Here is a 19,147-nt window from a genome sequence, read left to right as displayed (position 1 = left end):
TGGGTCACTAACAAAAGCTACTAACCTTGCTTTTACATATTCACTCTTTAAAAGTTCACAACCTACAAAAAACAATTTTTCATTTGAAAATTTTGTGTAAAGTCATCTAATTACAGAAATCAATACTCTAGCCTGTTTATTTACAGATTTTGCCAACTTGCTTTTATCCTTTCTCTCACTGGTCCATTCAACAGGTATTTTTTTTTGAGCACCTATTATAACAATAACCGAGGTAAAACGATTTGGTTCATATCCCTTAGGACAGTGCTACTCAAAGTGCAGTCATTGAACCAGAATCATAATCACCTGGAAGCTTGGTGGCACATTCTGGGTCTTAGAATCTCTGGGGGTGGGGCTCAGGAATCTGTTTTAACAGTATCTCCAAGTAATTATTTTGCTTGCTAGAACCATTACTCTGGGAACGTATGTCCTAGTGAATAATTTTGTAAAGTACAGTAAAGGCAATTACTGTCCTTGTAGATGTGTACGAAGTGCAGTGGAAACATAGGAAGGGGCTTAGGAATAGGAGCTAATACTGTTCACCTAGGATGTTTAGGCCCTTCACAGGCATTGTCTTAGACATCGCAATGACAGAGTGAGGCGTGAACCCAAGGCCCTTCTGATTCCACAACTCATAATCACTGTACAAAACTACTCTAGGGTTGAGAAGCACAGGAGGTTTCATGAAGAAGGCTGTGTTCCAGCCCAGTCTGAGTTTGCTAGATCAACAGGCTGGAGCAAAAGGGGTCTTGATAATCCTGGAAAATAACGATGCAGTATACAGAAAGAAATGGAAACAAGAGAGACCATGACATAGAAATTTCAGGTAGTCCAATGTAAGTCCTGGGGAACAGGAAGACAGGGATGGGACTGGACAGCTAGCTAGAAGTCCTGTTGTCAGTAAAGTGTTGATATGTTACGTAAATGAGTTTATATTCTACTGCAGGAGAAAAGAACAACACAAGATTTTTGCAGGACTGAAAATTCAGTGTGGTGTCAAAAACACCCAGAGGAGTAACGTGATAAAAAATATTAATAAGGCAATGATACTAGAGGTCAAGGCTGATAGGGCAACTGAACTGGAGTCTTGGGAAGAGATAAGAGGGGCCTGAATGAAAACTGCAGTGGTGGATAGGCAGAGGGCATGGATTCAAGTGCTGTTGAGGCAGAATTGACAGCACTTCACTCTTGAGATATATTCATTTAATAAATATTTACTAAGTTTCTGCTATTTGCTTGACACTATTCTAGCAACTAGGGCTTTTACAATGAATGAAACATACGAAATCCCTCATAAAGCTTCCATTCTAGTGTGTGTTGGCGGGCTAGGGGGGCAGGTGGGGTTAATAAGCAAATATGTCAGTAGTGATATATGGTACAAAGAAAAACAAGATGGGGTGAAGGGATAACCAGTGACAAGGTGGCTGCTATTTTAGACAGAGGCTAGGAAAGGACTCTCCACAGCAGGGGAACTGGGCAGTGGCCTCAATGAAGTGAGGATAAGCTCAGGGCCTATGAGGGTAGAGGGAGGCATGGTGGGAATGGAAGCAGGAGGCTGGTGAGAGAGGAAGACTTGCCTGGCAGAACTCAAATGACGGCACAATGTGAGAAAAAGAGGCATGTCAGTAAGACTAACAGGCAGCTGCACAGAGAAGCCTGGCTCCCAGCAGAGAGGACCAGATGGAGGGGTGGGAGTAATCTGCTGGAAGCCTGGAGAACATTTGGCAACATTCCCATTCAAAGACACACTGAGTGATTTCCAGTCAAATTAAATGGTCAAACTTCTTCATCCAAATTAAAATGGTCAGACTTCTTCATCTAAGAACATTCACTCTGGTAAACAAACAAAAAAGATTTCAAGGAATCACAAAATGCGATTTAAATGGTATTTAAAGGGTTTTCTTAAAAGCTTTGTGCAAACTTAAAAGCACAAGTACACTTTAGGGAAAAAGAAAGCTTTCTTTAATAAATTATATTATATTAATTCATTCAAAATATAAGTACACAAGTATCTTAATATCAACAAATATATCAAGCAAACTGGAAGGCAGAATAACTATCATAATTTAGTATAAGTACCCAAAGGATTTCTAACTCAAAAGCCCTAATGATAACCATTTTCAGAATTCAATCATCACTGTAGAATCAGAGTGTGTGGTTTTTTTGGTGATTAGAATGGTAGGACACTGCAATACTGTTCCTCCACGTTTCCATGCACACAATGTTATGTGTTACGCTACACTGCAAATGCAGTATTCAAAATCACTTGAGCTGTGGGCCTGGAAGTTAGAGACTAGCTTTTGCCTTATGACTTTCAATGATTTTATTTGAGGTGAGCTGATCAATCTCTTCAAGGCTGAATCCAAATTCTTTAAGTATCTCCTCAGTGTGTTCTCCTACAAAAGGATCCCTTTTGAAAGAAGGGACGGCTGGAGTGTCCGACAGCAGAGGTGCAGGGCGGGGGCTCACGTCCTGCTCCTCATTGGTGATAAATGAGCCCCGTTCCTTGTTGTGATCATGACTGACAACCTCCTCAAAAGTCAGAACCGGAGTCACACAGGCATCTGTGCCGTCAAAGATTTGACACCACTCTGCCTTTGTCTTCTTTGCAAATACATCTCCAAACTTCTTCTTCATTTCTGGCCAATCATTCATGCTCATCTGATTGGGAAGTTCATCAGGCTTTAGCCCAAGTCCTGAGGAAAAATAAAATTTCTAAAATTATTATGATTTGAACAGAGCAATTATAATCAGTGAAAATGAATGCTGAGCCCACCGTACTATGCAAAATAAGATGCTCTAGAAGAGCTTCTCAAATGAGGCAAGAGAAAAAAATGTAAAGTCAGTTTGAGGTTGGAGCAAAAGGCCAAAGAGAGCAGAGGTAGTCAGACTTGTCACTACCCAGATTTTATTATTCATGTTTTATCAAAAGTAGTGTTCAATAGTCTGGTTTCCAGAAATTGATTTCCTACCTCTTAGTAGATTTTGAAAAACAATTTCCCCAGGATGTTATTACAGTTATACTGAGTTAAAACAACTTCATATTTTCTATAATGTACTCAAACCTTATTAAAAAATACAATATAAACAATTTTACACGTGATCATCTCAGTTTCCAAGGAAGAAGCCTGAAGACAAATTATTTAATTCAGGATTGCAATTTTATAAATACATTCATATCTCTTTACTCTGTTAAAATAAAAGAGCTGGAATGGCCAGGAGTGGTGACATGAGTATAGTGCAAGCTACTTGGGAGGCTGAGGCTGGAGGATTGCTTGAGCCTGGGAATTCAAGGCCCAGCCTGGGCAACACAGCAAGACCCTCATCATCCACCCATCATCCATCCATCCATCCATCCATCCATACATACATACATATATACATACATACATTTTACATACATACATATATACATACATTTTTAAAATGAAAGAGCCCAAAAGGGCCAGGCATGGTGGCTCACCCAAGGTCAGGAGTTTGAGACCAGCCTGGCCAACATGGTGAAACCCAATCTCTACTGAAAACACAAAAATTAGCCAGGCGTGATGGAAGGTGCCTGTAATCCCAGCTACTCAGGGGGCTGAGACAGGAGAATTGCTTGAACCCAGGAGGTGGAGTTGCAGTAAGCCAAGATCATGTCACTACACTCAAGCATGGGTGACAGAGCAAGATTCTGCCTCCAAAAGAAAAAAAAAGAGCCAAAAATAGCTTTTTGTACCAGGATAAAGGACTTGTAAGGTAACCAAAGACTCATGCAAACTGTTCCTATAACAAACATGACAGAAACTTATCAGCCAGTCAGTCTACAGTGAGGCATGTAGACTTTCTGGCATGAAAGGGGCTTCAAGGGCCCATCAAGATGACAGTGCAGAGGACATGAAAGCAGCCACCTGGGGATTTATCAGGAAAGGTGCCTGTCTAGCTCTTGACCCCATCTGTGTTTTCTTTATCAATTATGTGGGCTTACCCCTGCAGACATGCCCAAACTCCAGTGCTGATTAAATTATACCCAAAGGGCAGGTTCACTTTACAATAATTGGTAAACTATGATGCATAACACTATATGTAAGTTTAGCCAAGTTAACTGAATAATCCTCACTTCCCTATCATGATCAAGGCTAATTATAAGTTGCTCTGAAGATGAGGCAGGAAGACATAAATACTGAAGCTTCTTCTTAGGGTTTTGAGGGCTATGAGGAAATAAGAAGCACTAACAGAGTTCCAGATTTGTGTAAACAGCCTCTGGTGGAATATATAGGTACATTTTCTTCTGTAACCACCAGTCCCATTCAAATACCAGGAAGGATATGAGGCAATAATTTCAGGTTATCACTATAATCTACAGAGAAATGCTTTCAAGGATGTCTTTTACTTACTTGGTGATCTTTCTTGATTGCCCTGAACTCTGTGACTGAAAGGCACATAAAATGAGCAGAAAGCCAAAAGTGGTGATCTTCACATGCTTTTAAAACAGTTTCTTTTTCTCAGAATTGATCAGAATCATAACACTAAGTAAAGCTGGAGCCAATATGTTCTCTAACATTATACTTGAGATTACACAGATCATAGTTTGTATGCTAGAAAAATACTAGAAATCACAAGCCTCCAGATCCTACCCTAACTCTAACATCCCAATTCTCCCATTGTCTACCATCTCGTCTCAGCATATAATCTCCCATCCTGTTCCTGGCCCTGACCAAGCCCACAGGATTAAACATCAGTGGTTTAAGGTGAGCTGTTTGCTATGCTCCTGACAATCCAACACAGAACTTGGAATCCAGTCCCAAGTCTCAGAATCCATAATTGTATAAATACAGTGATAGATAGTGGCTAGTTGTTATGGTACAATCACTATGAAATTTCTGGTATTTTAAGTCAAAGAGATTTTTCAGGAACTGGCCTGGGGCCTCAGACACCATTTAAAACTCGGGAAAGCATATTTTGATTTCAAAGAAACTACCATACACGTACACGTACACACACACACACACACACACACACACACACACGTAATTAAACAAAATGCTTATTCTTTTAAGTACATGTCATAAACTTTACTGCTTTATAATATTAAGTATATAGTAAGCAGTCAAAATTCATGTTAAGTATTCAAAGATGTATGTCCAGGATGGCAACTGTAAACATTATTTTTATACTGAAAAATTGGAAAAAATGTAAAGGAACTTGCAATAGGGAACTAATTATATAAATTTTAGTACAGGCAGATCATGAAATACATGATATGACTGCTATATAAAAGGGGTGAGGGTGAAGATCTTTTGCACTGACATGAAAGAATGTCTTCGCTATATTGTCATATAAAAAGAGCTAAAGGCCAGGCATGGTGGCTCACGCTTATAATCCCAGCACTTTGGGAGGCGGAGGCAGACGGATGACGAGGTCAGGAGTTTGAGACCAGCTTGGCCAAGATGGTGAAATCTTGTCTCTACTAAAAATACAAAAATTAGCTGGGCATGGTAGCGGGTGCCTGTAATCCTGGCTACTCAGGAAGCTGAGGCAGGAGAATCATGCCTGGGTGACAGAGGTCATCCAGCTTTTGAAAACCCAGGAGGCAGAGGTTAGGTTGCAGTGAGCTGAGATCACACTGCACTCCAGCCTGGGAACAGGATGAGACTGCATCTCAAACAAACAAACAAAAAAGAGCTACAAATTATATATATTATATATATATATTATATTAATATATATATATAATATATATATATAATATATATTATATATATATAAAATAATGTATATATAATATATTGTAAAATAGAAAATAATTGCTGAGTGTAGTGGCTCACGCCTGTAATCCCAGCACTTTAGGAGGCTGAGGCAGGAGGATCACTTGAGCCCAGGAGTTCAAGACCAGCCTGGGCAACAGAGTAAGACCCTATCTCTACAAAAAATCAACAAGTTAGCCAGGCATGGTGGCACATGCGTGTGGTCCCAGCCACACGGGAGGCTGAGGCAGGAGGATTGCTTAAGCCCAGTAAGTCATGACTGCAGTGAGCCATGTTGGTGCCACTGTACTCAAACCTGGGCAACAGAGGGAAGATCTTGTCTCAAAAAATAAAATAAAATAGAATAATTGTGTGTTTGTATGTGAACAGTAAAAATTCTTGAAGGCCACATCCCAAATTTTCCCAAAGTAGAAGAACAAAGAAAAATCTGCATTCTTACTTTTTAAAATCTGAATTGCTTATTTTTTTTTTTAGCAAACATATAATTTTAAATTTTTATTTCATATTTGAAAATTGTGGTAAAATATAATCCCAGCACTATAGGAGGCCAAGGTGGGCAGATCACTTGAGGTCAGGAGTTTGAGACCAGCCTGGCCCATCCCCATCTCTACTAAAAACATAAAAATTAGCCAGGTATGGTGGTGGGTACCTGTAATCCCAGCTACTCAGGAGGCTGAGGCAGCAGAATCACTTGAACCCAGAAGCAGAGGTTGCAGTGAGCCAAAATCATGCCACTGCACTCTAGCCTGGGTGACAGAGGTCACTTAGCTTTTAAAAATTATCTATGAATAAACAGCTTTTGGAAATTATCTATTGCTTACCTGACTGTACTATAAGAACCTCGCTATTTCAAAATGTCATAAAATTGTCAGTGTTTTTGGACTTTTTTTTGTCTTAGAAAATGGCAGGGACACAGCAGAGTATGCACCTTAAAAAGACTTTGCAAACTTATGTTTAGAAACTGAAGATCTAGATTAAAGTATTGTCTCAAAGATCTAAAATACAAGGGGGAGTAAATTAGATATGTAATTGGTACTATCTCGAAAAATTATTATTTATTTATATATTTATTTTTTGAGACAGAATCTCTCTCTGTCGCCCAGGCTGGAGGGCAATAATGCGATCTCAGTGCACTGCAACCTCTGCCTCCCAGGTTCAAGTGATTCTCATGCCTCAGCCTCCTGACCAGCTGGAATTACAAACACACGCCACCATACCTGGCTAATATTTGCATTTTTAGTAGAGATGGGGTTTCCCCGTGTTTCCCAGGCTGGTCTTGAACTCCTGACCTCAAGTGATCCACCTGCCTCAGCCTCCCAAAGTGTTGGGATTACAGGCATAGCCATCGCACCTGGCCCTCAAAAAATTATTATAGATATGGGGGTTTGTCCAGTAGGAGTTGAGAGAGAAGAAATGTATATGTGATTAGTAAAAGTACTATTTTTGTAAATAAATATTACGAAAGAAAGATAATGCTGAGGAATTTTGGCATGGACTAGGTAGAGTAAGTGAAAGGTGATTTAACATGCTATCTCCTCTAGCCATCTGTCAGCTAAGGATCCTAGGTAAACTTTGAAGGGAGATGGGGGTTAAGGATACCATAAAAGGCTGTGGATGCAAAAAGAGGGTGCTATAAAAAAAATCAGGGGAGTTACAAAGTTTGAACTCATCAGAAGAATACCTAGAAGAAGGTGATCAGGAGTAAAAGGGTTGGAGCAATGACCCCACTAGAAAAATGTTGTCTTGTTCCATCTTCAGTGTTTCCAGAAAGGCTCATTCATTGAGGAGAAACGTGGATGTGAAACATGAGCACTCCACATATGCAGCAGTCCTTCTTCATCTGAGGTTTTGTTTTCTACAGTTTCAGTTAGCCACAGTCAACCATGGTCCGAAAATATTGAATGAAAAATTCCAGAAATAAACAATTCATAAATTTAAACTGCATGCTCTTCTGAGTAGCATGATAAAAACTTACAGCATCCTGCTCCATCCTGCCCTGGACATGAATCATCCCTTTGTCCATCCTATCCACACCGTGGGTGCTACCCACCCATTAGTCACTTAGCAGCCAACTTAGTTAGCAGGCTGACTGTGCAGTATTGCAGGGCTTGTGTTCAAGTAACCCTTATTTTACTTCCTAAAGGCCCCAGCAGGCAGAGGTGATGCTGGCAATGTGGATGTGCCAAAGAGAAGCCTAAAGTGCTTCCCTTACGTGAAAAGGTGAAAGTTCTCAGCCTAAGGCAAGAACAAAACTTGCATGCTGAGGTTGCTAAAATTTATGGTTAAGAATGAATCCTATATTCATGTGATTGTGAAGAAGGGGAGAAGCAGAAAGAAATTCATGCTAGTTTTGCTGTCACTACTCAAACCGAAAAGTTACAGCCAAAGTGCATGGTAAGTGCTTGAGATGGAAAATTGCATTAAATTTGTGGGTGGAAGACATAAACAGAAACATCTTTCAATTGACAGCAATCAGGTTTAGTACTACCTGCAGTTTCAGGCATCCACTGGGGCTCTTGCAATGCATCTCCCACAGATAAGAAAGGACTACGGTGTATGTTTTAAAATAACAGGATACACCAAGGAAGGGAGTTAACTTCCAGAATGGCAGAATGAGAACCTTCAAAAACCTGCATTAAAGCAATGAGAACCCTAGCAACAACTGTCAGAATCAGCTTTTTCATAATTCTGGAAATTAAAAGCTTGCAGCATTCCAAGGAGCATTTATTCAAGAAAAACAGCTGAATCCCAGTAAGACCAGTGAGCTTTGTGGTGTTAAAATTTGTGCTAATTTCATCCCTCTCCCTGTGGTAACCTTGAAAACCAGCTACCTTTCAACTCTGGTTAATTCTGAAAGCCAGCAGGAGAACAGCCCCAAGAGGAGGAAAATGAGTTTGGAGCTTCCCCTAAAAACCTCATTCCCAGAGACTAATGACATTATTTAGCCTGTCTGGCAGCTTCCTGAAAGGCTCCATTTTCAGGGCTTGTCTTTCTGTGATCTGACTCAGAGCTCACTTTGCTCTACCCCTAAAATGTTGATTTAAAAAAAAAAATGGCAGTATTTTATCTATTTTATTGCAGGTAGGTACTGTGAGCTGTCGAAGGTGGTGTTACCTGTTGCAGCTAATGAGATGGTAACCAAGAAACCTAAAAGAAAAAACTGGGGAATGGGACATCCCCAATGGGTAGCATACTACGAGAAATTTTTTACAACTCCTGAGAAGGCCACACACATGCACACGTGCAGGGCAGTATGAATGCCTGGGAGAGATCTGAAAAAGCCCTCCTCTCTCACCTCTGGCTGACCTTAAGGCTCTTCACAAGCAAGAAGTTCAGGCACATAGTGCCTCAGAAAAAGACATAATAGATTCCAAAAGTCTTCTAAAAAGAACTAAAGAACATCCACAGCAAAAGGGGAGTTGGGGGAGACATGTGAAGGTGACTTGCCTTTGATCAGCAGCTCATAGAACTGGGGTTCTATTGCTCCCACGGCCATGAACTCCCCATCTGCTGTCCTGTAAGTTGTATAGAAAGGTGCTCCACCATCCAACATGTTCTGTCCTCGAGGTGCTTCCCACAGATTCAATTTCTGAGTTTTCCACAGAAAAGAACTTAAATATGCTGTTCCTTCCACCTTTGAGAAAAGTGAATACAAAACAAATTCAGACAATTCAAGTGTCAAAGCATGATTCATTCCTCTTATTCAAGTTTAAAATTTGTATAAAAATGCTTATCTTAGCGTGTAGGAAGACTCTACCCAATTATGCAACTTCTTTGGTATTTCCAGAAAGTGAGGTAGAGCAGGTTTATGTTAGAATAACAATTGGCTGCACTATTCAGTTCTGAAAATACTATAAGACCTAGAAGGAATGACTTTTGTTCTCCATTTCAAATAGGATTAGTAAAATGCTGGTGATTTTTAAAGCTAGGTGAGGGTACATGGAAGGTCACTGTACTATTCTACTTTTTACATATGTTTAAAACTACCAAGATAAAAAGTTAAAAATAAAGAAAAAGAGCTTTTAAAAATGCATCTTCTGATCTCCATACCTATAAACACACATAGATACATGAAGCATACTACATTTTAAAGGTAAATCACCTAACAGTAAAATTTGGCATATTCTAGCTTGATTCCAATCCTAAGAAAACTGTATTTGAGTATAATATATATGTTTTTTAATATATATATATTTAATATATATATGGTCTTTAATAATCCCTAGTAAGTTATAAAATAAACTAACAATATGGATGGCAGGTATACGCATTTTCTGAGTCCAGGCAAACTAGTTTGGAAATGCCACCTTCCCACTGTCCTGAAGTCATCACGCAATCAAGTACACAAGGCTCAAGCTCAAAGGCTGGAGACACCGGTCTATCTGAAGAAGATTATGTTCTGATCTTTACACCTTTTATAAGCCTAATGTCTCCAGTCCCCCAGGCAAAAGGCCCTCAAGCATCCTTGCCTCAATAGTTACCGATAGAGGAGGACTTGTTCCAGCTTCTAGCAATTTCTCAGTTACTGGTTGTGAAACAACCATACAATGTATCTTTGGCTATATCCAATTTTCCCTTTCAACTTGAAATTTCATGCACATCTGAATTTATGGCTGTGACATTTATTATCACCAAATAGCTGAGTTCATATAAGTGGCCTATGGCAGTGCTCTTGAGACTGGGTTACACAGATATTAGAGTTCCATATTTATACACATACACACATATATACACATATGCATATATATGTGCACTATTTTAAATATATTTTATGTTTATGTTATTTAATCATATATTTAACCTATACCAAATTCTGACACATCAGAGCCTCAACTCATTAACATTTGTTGTTAGACTTTAAAATAAAGCTTTTCCTTCCAATTTTGCCAAAATTTTACCTTGTATTTGGAACACTATTAAGGAAAACTTTTGTTCTGCATGGGTCTCCTCTGCTCTTAATTTCTGCTTGCTCATACAAAACCAACAAGTTTGACAAGGAATAATAAATAAACGACAATGAAAAATAAACAAGTGCCTGCTTTCCACTCAAGCTTTGATTTTCTCAGAGCCTACCCCCCAATCAACAGAGCAGTAACAGATGAACTGGAAGCAAGCTAGCTTGTCATACGGTGCAAGAGAGAGTTTTAGCAGAGAGTTCAGAATACTATTTGTCTGACTTTTATGTTCAGGCCAACGAATGTGAGAAGTTTTTAGTTACCATAGTGAGTCAACCTTGAAACAAAACGTTTCCATTCTGCTTCATCATAAATGAAATGCAATCTGGAATTTAAGCAAGCTATTTAAAAACTACAGGTTGTTGTTGTTGTTGTTGTTTTGTTTTTTGAGATGGAGCATTGTTCTGTTGCCCAGGTTGGAGTGCAGTGACACAATCTTGGCTCTCTGCAACCTCCACCTCCTGGGTTCAAGTGATTCTCCTGCCTCAGACTCCTGAGTAGCTGGGATTATAGGCGCCTACCATGCCCAGCTAATTTTTGTGTAAAAATTATAGGCATTTCTAACTTATCTCCGTAACTCAGGATTTTCCTAACAACTAGTCCAAACAAAATGTAGTAATAAACTGAATATTGAAAGTCATGAAACGATCACCCATAAGCTCTAACTTCCAGTGCTTACGTTTAGAACAGTTTCATTGGACTGACAAAACATAAATACTGAATGTGTAAACATAAAATATTTTATGCTAATAAAATACCCCTTTAATCTCTTTTTATGTTGAACGTCCTGATGAGATTGCTGAAAAATAGATGCACTAACAGAGTTACAGGTACAGTTGGGCTTACTCAGGACAAAAATAGGTTCTGGTCTAATCCTTAGCATTAGAAGAGGGGACAGGACAGGAAATACAGTAGGAACCCTCCTGGGCTCAGTGCAAGGCCTGGCAGTGGCTACCCTGGCACATGGCTTCTCTTGTCCCACGACTCACACACCATGCATGCCACAGACAAGAGCCCCCTGACACAGGGAAACCACAGCCTCAATTCACCACCAACCTTTGATATTGTTAAAAGAAAGACTTTAGACAAATTAAGAGTTTAACAGAGCAAAGCATGACTCATGAATTGGGCAATCTGTGGAACCAGACTAGGTTCAGAGTGACTCTAGTGTAGTCATGTGGACTCATGGATAGAAAATGAAAGGTGATGTACAGGAAACAGAAGTGAGGTACAGAAACAGCCGGATTGGTTACACTTGGGCCTTTGCCTTGTTTGAACACGGTTTGAACAGCTGGCCACCTGTGATGGGTTGAAGTATGGCTGCTGTGATTGGCTGAGACTTGCTGCTTGTTACAAGAGGTTACAGTCTGTTTACACAACCTGAGATCACAGTTCACCATGTAAGAGAAACCTTTAGGTGGAACTTAAAATACGTAAGGGGACAGCTTTAGGCTACACTTAATTTAACACTGTTCTCATCATGTGGGCCCAGATTGAGTGTAAATACAGCAAAATGCACTCTACATCCCACAGTTATCTTAACTACAGTTTCCAAGGAAACAGCGCTACGAAAAGATAGACTCCAGGTCTTCACAGGCAAGCCCAGGTCTGGAATTATGCTGCTAAAAAAAGTGAAAACTTCTGGTCCATTAGAAGGGATCTGCCTCCCCTTAATCAGCTTCCACAATTGCTTGTGTTATAAGAGTTCTTAGTGACGAAGGAATGACTATGATTTACTGATCCTTTTAGCTTTGAGTAATCAGCAAACACTTACTATCTCCAATGGAAATATAAACCCAGAAGAAAGATTACAACATTTTCACATACACTAAAACCTCACTAGTTTATTTTATTTATTTATTTATTTTTATTTTTTGAGACAGGGTCACGCTGTCTCACCCAGGCTGGAGTGCAGTGGTGTGATCTTGGCTCACTGCAACCTCTGCCTCCTAGTTTCAATCAATTCTCGTGCCTTAGCCTCCTGGGCAGCTGGGACTACAGACGCCCACTACCATGCCCAGCTAAATGTATTTTAGTAGAAATGGTGTTTCACTATGTTGCCCAGGCTGGTCTTGAACTCCTGATCTCAGGTGATCCACTCACCTCAGCCTCCTAAAGTGCTGGGACTACAGGCGCGTGAGCTACCATGCCCGGCCAACCTTACTATCTTCTAATCATTATGTAATTCTGATTAGCTACATCCTGCTGAAAAAAGCAATCACCTTTTTTTTTAATATTCAATGATAATCAACTGTATGTCCTCAGTAAATTATTCAAATTATTACTAGAGAAGTATCTAGCCTTAAATTCTCCTTAACACTCCCAAGGCCCCATGTTTGCTCCTTAGTTCATTCCTTTTGGACTCCACGGACTGTGCCCATGGGGCAGCAGAGGGAAGTTGTTGAAAGCAGTGACTTTAGGGTCCAACTGCCTGGGGCAGTGTTTGGAACCTTTCCCACCACCTGCTTTAGAGGAAGGCAGTTAACTTCTCCAAGCAGTCAACTGTTCAATGGCAATGACAGTAGCATGTCTCCCTGAGGAAGTTGTGTGGATCAAAGGAGGGAAGGCCTGTGGAAGGTTACTGGCCTTGCGTCTGGCGGGTAGTGGTATAAAGCCGGTGCTGCCAGCTCATGCTGCAACTGACTACGCCAGGAGCTGGCCAAAAAAGATAAACCACACTCCACTGCCGCTGCTACACACTTCAGAGAGGGAACACAGGAAAGTGTCAGATGTGTCCTGATGTCAGGGCCCCACAGGCACACACTCAGTACAGGGCTGGTCATGATTCACCATGAAGAGAAGGAAGCACAGGCTGAAGCTTTGGAGATGAGGGGTTTCTGGTAGAAAATGCATTTTGCGAAGATCATCAAGGACCCAATCCAGTTGACACTCTCAGTCTCTAAATTCTTGAGGTGTCCACCAACATTTGACCTTCTGACCATTCCTTTCTTTGGTTTCCAAGACAACACTCCCTTCTGTTTCTCTACTAACCTCAAGTATCCCACCTGGATATCTGAAAGGCAGTTCAAAATGGAAATGACCAAAACTGAATTCCTTTTCTTTTAGTAAAAATAACCACAATGACAACCTTTTACAGAAGGCCCACTGTACACCAGGCACTGTTCCCACACTGAACAATGGATGAACTCACTGAATTCTCACAGCATCTAACAATGCTATGAGGTGGATGTCATTATTATCTCTATTTCACAAAGGAAAGTATAGCACAGGCAGGTTAAGTAACTTGCCCAAGATCACAGAGCTGGTAAATGGCAGGGCTGGGGATGGAGGCAGTCAGCTACCACTCTATGCTCTGGCCACTGCTCCAGGCTGCCTCATCCTTTAGCAGTCTTTCCTCAGGATACTAGCAGGTCATCCAAGTGAGAAACCTGGGAGCCAGCCTTGTCTTCTCCCTTTTTGCTCCCTGTCAGTCCATTATCAATTCCCAGCAATTTTACATCTCAACTATTCCTTCAATGCAAACCAACTCTACCATTTACTGCTGTAGTACTTGCCCTGATGTCTTCAGCAATAATCCAGTAATTGGTCTCTCTAACTCCAGTCTTGTCTCTTCAAATCCATTCTCCATCCTACCTCCAAATGTCTGTGAAAATGCAAACATGGAGTGGTGCTAGAGTGGGCTCTCTTACCCACTAGCCATGAGATCTGGAGCAAATGGCTATGCTTCCATTTCCTCCTCTTTAAAACAACAATGTATTCCTCATGCAGTTTTAAGAATAAGAAAAAATCACCCAGGGAAAGTGCTCAGCAGAACATGAGGCAAGCACTCAGTGGATGACAGTGAACAAACAGAAGCATTATGATATCAGAGCATCCCCTACAAAACGCAGCAGGAAAGTTCAGACGGAGCTCCATTTTACCTTAGCATCCCTAAGAATTTTCTCTACCTGCTAAGGGAGACTTCTTGCACTTTTTTTGAAAGACAAGTGCTTGAAAATGATATGCTAAGCACAAGAGATAACTTGGCGAAAATTGCTGAAATATTTAGGTTGGCACAAAAGTAATTGTGGATTTGGCAAAACCTGCAACTACTTTTGCACCAAACTAAAACAACATATGAATCAGATGAGCCACAAAAAGTTTAGAAAATTGACTCTAAGAACAAATGATCAAAATATGACATTCTAACAGATATATAAAGGACATGAAGCTATTTTAAAAAGAAAAGGATATCCTTGGTAACTTGGATTGAAACTTCAAATGTCATTTATCTCGTCTTCTTCAAAAAAGGATTTTAAGCAGCCATATCGCACACTTAGCAACAAGCGGCAGGCATCTACCCCAATTAATACTTACCATATTTGCATCAATGACCTGACCCTTGCCAGAGCGTGTGCGTTCAAAAAGAGCCATTATAATGCCCAACACACATATAAGGCCACCACCAGCAAAGTCAGCCAGGAGATTCAGCGGGGCATATGGATTCTCACCACTTCTGCCAATTTTTGAGAGAACACCTATATCATTAAAAACAAATTTAATGTCTCTTTTAAATTTAATCTCTTCTTAAAATAAATATGTGAGCATCTTAGATGAATAACCAATCATCTTTCCAGTAGATAATCTAAGTGAAAGCTAGTATACAACACTTTTCCAAATCTGAGCTTAGTCAGCAAACTTACCAACAGGCTTTCCCTCAAGACAGGATCCTGGTTTTGCTGTTTTTTTCTTCTCTGAAACCTATTCCAACCACCATTTTCAAAATATTGCTAAGCTTTTACTCACTTTTGGAAAAGAAAATGATTATTTGTTCTGTGGTTTTAAAACAGTAAATGCACTTTCATTCTTATTAGAAAGAAATGCACGAAAATACTTGTACACAAGAAAAAAAGGAATCTAATTTTAAAACAGATGTGAAAAGCCAATTCTAGATACACTTCTTTCTTCAACCTTTAAATGTGTACTCACAGAAAATCTGAAACTTCCTTTAGTCAGTAACACACAGTTCTTAGAATTCTGGAATCAGGCCAATCTTACATGTTGTCTCTCAGGCAAAAACTCTAATAAAGTGATGTTAGGATCTGAAAACCACGGGCTTTTTCTAGTGTTCATAGAAGTCTGAAACAATGACTCAGGCAATGATTCTCAATGTGGTGGGTGGAGATCTGACGGGGAGAAGTAGCTGTCAGAATCTAACTATATCAACATTTTCAAACTACAGAGCAACCATCCCTAGTACCCATTAAGCCTCTTAATTCCTAGCAGGGGCTTGTCTGAGAATTGACTCAACAAATATAAAAAACAAATGATAGTAGTGAGCACATCCTTCGAACATGTTAAGGGGTGGGGTGAGAGAAGGTTGAGAATGATTGTTCTAAGACCCAAACCAGTCTATTTTAAACAACCATGATCTCCTGATGGATTTTGATAAATATTTAAATCTTCACCTTTAAAAATTCTTGTTAATCAACATACCTATAGATCTTGATGGAATAAACTAAAAGTGTAGACTAAATTTTTTTTTCAACGTACCTGACAAAGCCAAATAGTTGATATCATGGCCAGCTAGCCTAGAGAAGCTTCCTGACTGGCCAAATCCACTCAGCCTGGCATAAATAAGCCTTGGATTCTCCCGCTGCAGAATCTCTGGGCCAAGCTGGAGTCTCTCCATGACACCTTAAGAGAAAAGTAATAATCTTCTTAAGAGAGTATGAATTAAGAATGAGGATAATCTCTTCTCTGAAGCAAACATAAAATAGCAGTATTGCAAGTAATATTAATGACATATGCTGTAGGCTGATAGCATGTTTCCAGCAATTAAGGACCCAAAGAGTGAAGCCACCATTTCTGGAATGTGTGGCTTCTTCCCAGATTGTAATTTCTCCTGGCACATCCCTGTTTCCCTCTAGCTTTATCCAAGGCTATTTATTCAATCCCTAGCGCAAGGTCTCATCCCTTTAGGAAACCCCTTTTCTCTTTCTGTACTGCATCAGTGTTTGCCACGTCCCACCTCACCTGCACTTGCTCATACATACATACATACACTTATCTTCCCTATCAGCTCATGAGCTTCTCCTGAAGAATTCACACCTGATCTATTTCCACGGGCGCTTAAGTGCCTAGCATCTCTACCTTCATGAAAAAGCTCAGTACCCATCTGTAGAAAGAGAGGTGAGTGACAATAGTACCTGAAAGCTTTTCAGCCATCAACAAGTATAATATATATTGCACAAACCCCAGGTAACGGCACCTGAAGTGTCCTGGGATTAAAAGCAATCAAGATTACAAAATAAACTCACAATTCCAGTAATGGTGGCTTCAATCTTTGGGTCCTTAGCTGCTGGAAATATACCATCAGCCTACAGCAAATGTTATTAATTGTACTTGCAAATAAGGCTAAAATAAACCACAAAAAACCTCTAGTTATCTTCGTAAACACCAGTCACAACGCCTCACGTGGAGGCTATATCCATATTCCAAGCCGGTATTCCTCCTGATTACAAGACCTTGGACAAATTAGTTAACCATGCTCAGACTCCCTCATCTTAAATGGAGCATTCTTAAATTATTATACAATCTTAATCATAATTGTTACAATCCTCAAATACGGCTGTGAGAGTTAAATGAGTTAACACATTTAAATAAGCCTGGTGTCCTGCAGACATTCATTCATTCACCATTTACCGATTTACTGTTATTGATCAGGCAATGCTTTGAATTTCTATTTGAACAAAATTATTCTGGCAGCTGTCTGAGAATGAACTAGAGCGATACCAGCCCCAAACACCAGTTTTTAAAAGCCTGTCACACCAGTGTCAAGGCAGTTGTAGCAGGTATGGAAATAGTCCAAGTGGGTTAAGTAGCAAAATGACTATACTGGTGATCACTGAAATTGGATGTGGTGAAAGGAAGACTGGAGTCCATGATGAAGTACAGGTTTCAGATTCAGGCACTCACTGAAACAAGTAATACAGAAGGTGGAGGTACCGTTTTAGAAGGAAGAAGGAAAGGCTCAGTTTGGGATTTGTGGACAATGCCTGATGGAGAGCCCTGAAAGCGATGCCCAGGACCTGTGTATGCCGGTGTCTGCGACTCTGAAAAGGCGGAAGTCTCCATAAAAGGTGACAATGGTGGGAATGAATAAGGGGAGTCCAGGGAGCAGATGCTGAGAATTGAACCTCTCCCAGGCAGGGAGAGTTAGCCTGGGTTCGTGGATAGCTTCAGAGTACAGCACTCCATAAACATAACGGAAAGACCGTGGGCCTATACACAAGTTTTCCAGGGAGGGAATCCTATAGCTTTTATTAGATTCTCACAGGGTTCAAGACCCTCAAGAAATTAAGAAAGGCAAATACAGAATGTTTATCAGAAAAAAAAAAAGAGGATTTTGGGAAGGAGTCAGAGAGGCAAAAGGAGAGACCGGGCAATAGCAGTATCTCAGAACCCAACTTTTGGGGCATCGTCTCAAGGGACGAATGATCACCTACAATACCCTAGGAGCAAAAACACCTAGAATGCTGGGGCTGGCGAGGGTTCCAGCGGCAACTGGGCAAAGATGTGGCGGGCGCAGCCTCGATGGAACGGCCAGATCCCTACCCTCCGCGGGAACTTTCCGAGAGCAGCCCGCAGGGCCCGGGCTCACCGCTGCGGAAGGGCTCCAACAACACGTCCGACTGCGCGCACAGACGCCGCAGCACCGCGACTCCCCGGGGCTGCTTCAGGTCCAACGCCACCGAGCGTTTGCCCCGGGCCAAGCCGCTCACGTCGTAGCGGGAGCCAGGCCGGTCCACGCGCATCACCCGCGCCCCAAAATCCGCCAGGACCATACCACAGAACGGGCCCGGGGCCAGGCCGGCCAGCTCTATGACCGAGATGCCCTGCAGTGCCATGGCACTTACTTCCCAGCTCCCTCTGAAGAAAACTGAGCAGTCCTTTGCCCGGGCCCAACTGCTTGTAGGCAGCCCTAGCCGGGTCCGGATGTCCCGCCCCAGTCCCGTAGCTCCGCCCCTTTTTGGTGCGCCTGCGCGAGTGCACAGAGTCTGCGCACTAGTGCGCTTCCCGCCCTGCCTCCCGGGTCTGCCAAATTTCCTAGCTTACTTTCCTTTTGCTGCAACCTAAATTTCTGAGTCCTAAATTGCAGGGGGCTGACCTTTGGAACTCCTGCCTGTTACCGTCCTCTCTGGACGATTTTATTGTCACTATGGCGATCCCCAGCCGTTGTATCATTTGAGCCCCTAACTCCTGCCCTGCTCTTGGGAAATAAAATAACGTAAACACGTAAAAACGATGCAAAGGCATTTTCTTTCCTAGACTGCAGGTTGTCGTCTTCACCGCCCCCACTTAGCTACCTGGTAGTTTAATTCAGAAACGGCTTGCGATCCTTCCTAAATGCACTCATTTTGATTTACAAACTCTGTGGATTACACGTCTTTTTTTTAAAAGTTCAGACTACACTAGGAAAATTAGTATCAGAAGAACGTTAAG

The 19,147-nt window shown here is 41.1% G+C and overlaps 1 protein-coding gene across 2 annotated transcripts; it reads right to left on the bottom strand.

Annotated features, from left to right (window-relative positions):
• Positions 1-1,939: 1,939 nt before the first annotated feature.
• AMACR (alpha-methylacyl-CoA racemase) lies at positions 1,940-18,654 on the bottom strand. Of its 2 annotated transcripts, XM_032279000.1 has the most exons (5): positions 18,306-18,654; positions 16,196-16,339; positions 15,020-15,180; positions 9,195-9,381; positions 1,940-2,696 (listed from the first exon to the last, which is right to left on the bottom strand). In XM_032279000.1, the coding sequence occupies exons 1-5, from the start codon at positions 18,550-18,552 to the stop codon at positions 2,287-2,289; spliced, it is 1,149 nt and encodes a 382-aa protein (XP_032134891.1). In that variant the 5' UTR covers positions 18,553-18,654; the 3' UTR covers positions 1,940-2,286. The 2 variants fall into 2 exon arrangements, with proteins under 2 accessions (XP_032134891.1, XP_032134892.1); XM_032279001.1 differs by lacking the exon at positions 15,020-15,180.
• Positions 18,655-19,147: the final 493 nt, after the last annotated feature.

The sequence above is a fragment of the Sapajus apella genome, unplaced genomic scaffold, assembly GCF_009761245.1.
Source record: "Sapajus apella isolate SASKATOON/1434 unplaced genomic scaffold, GSC_monkey_1.0 scaffold11, whole genome shotgun sequence".
NCBI classification, from domain to species: Eukaryota; Metazoa; Chordata; class Mammalia; order Primates; family Cebidae; genus Sapajus; species Sapajus apella.
This window is presented reverse-complemented; position numbering and strand designations above follow the sequence as displayed.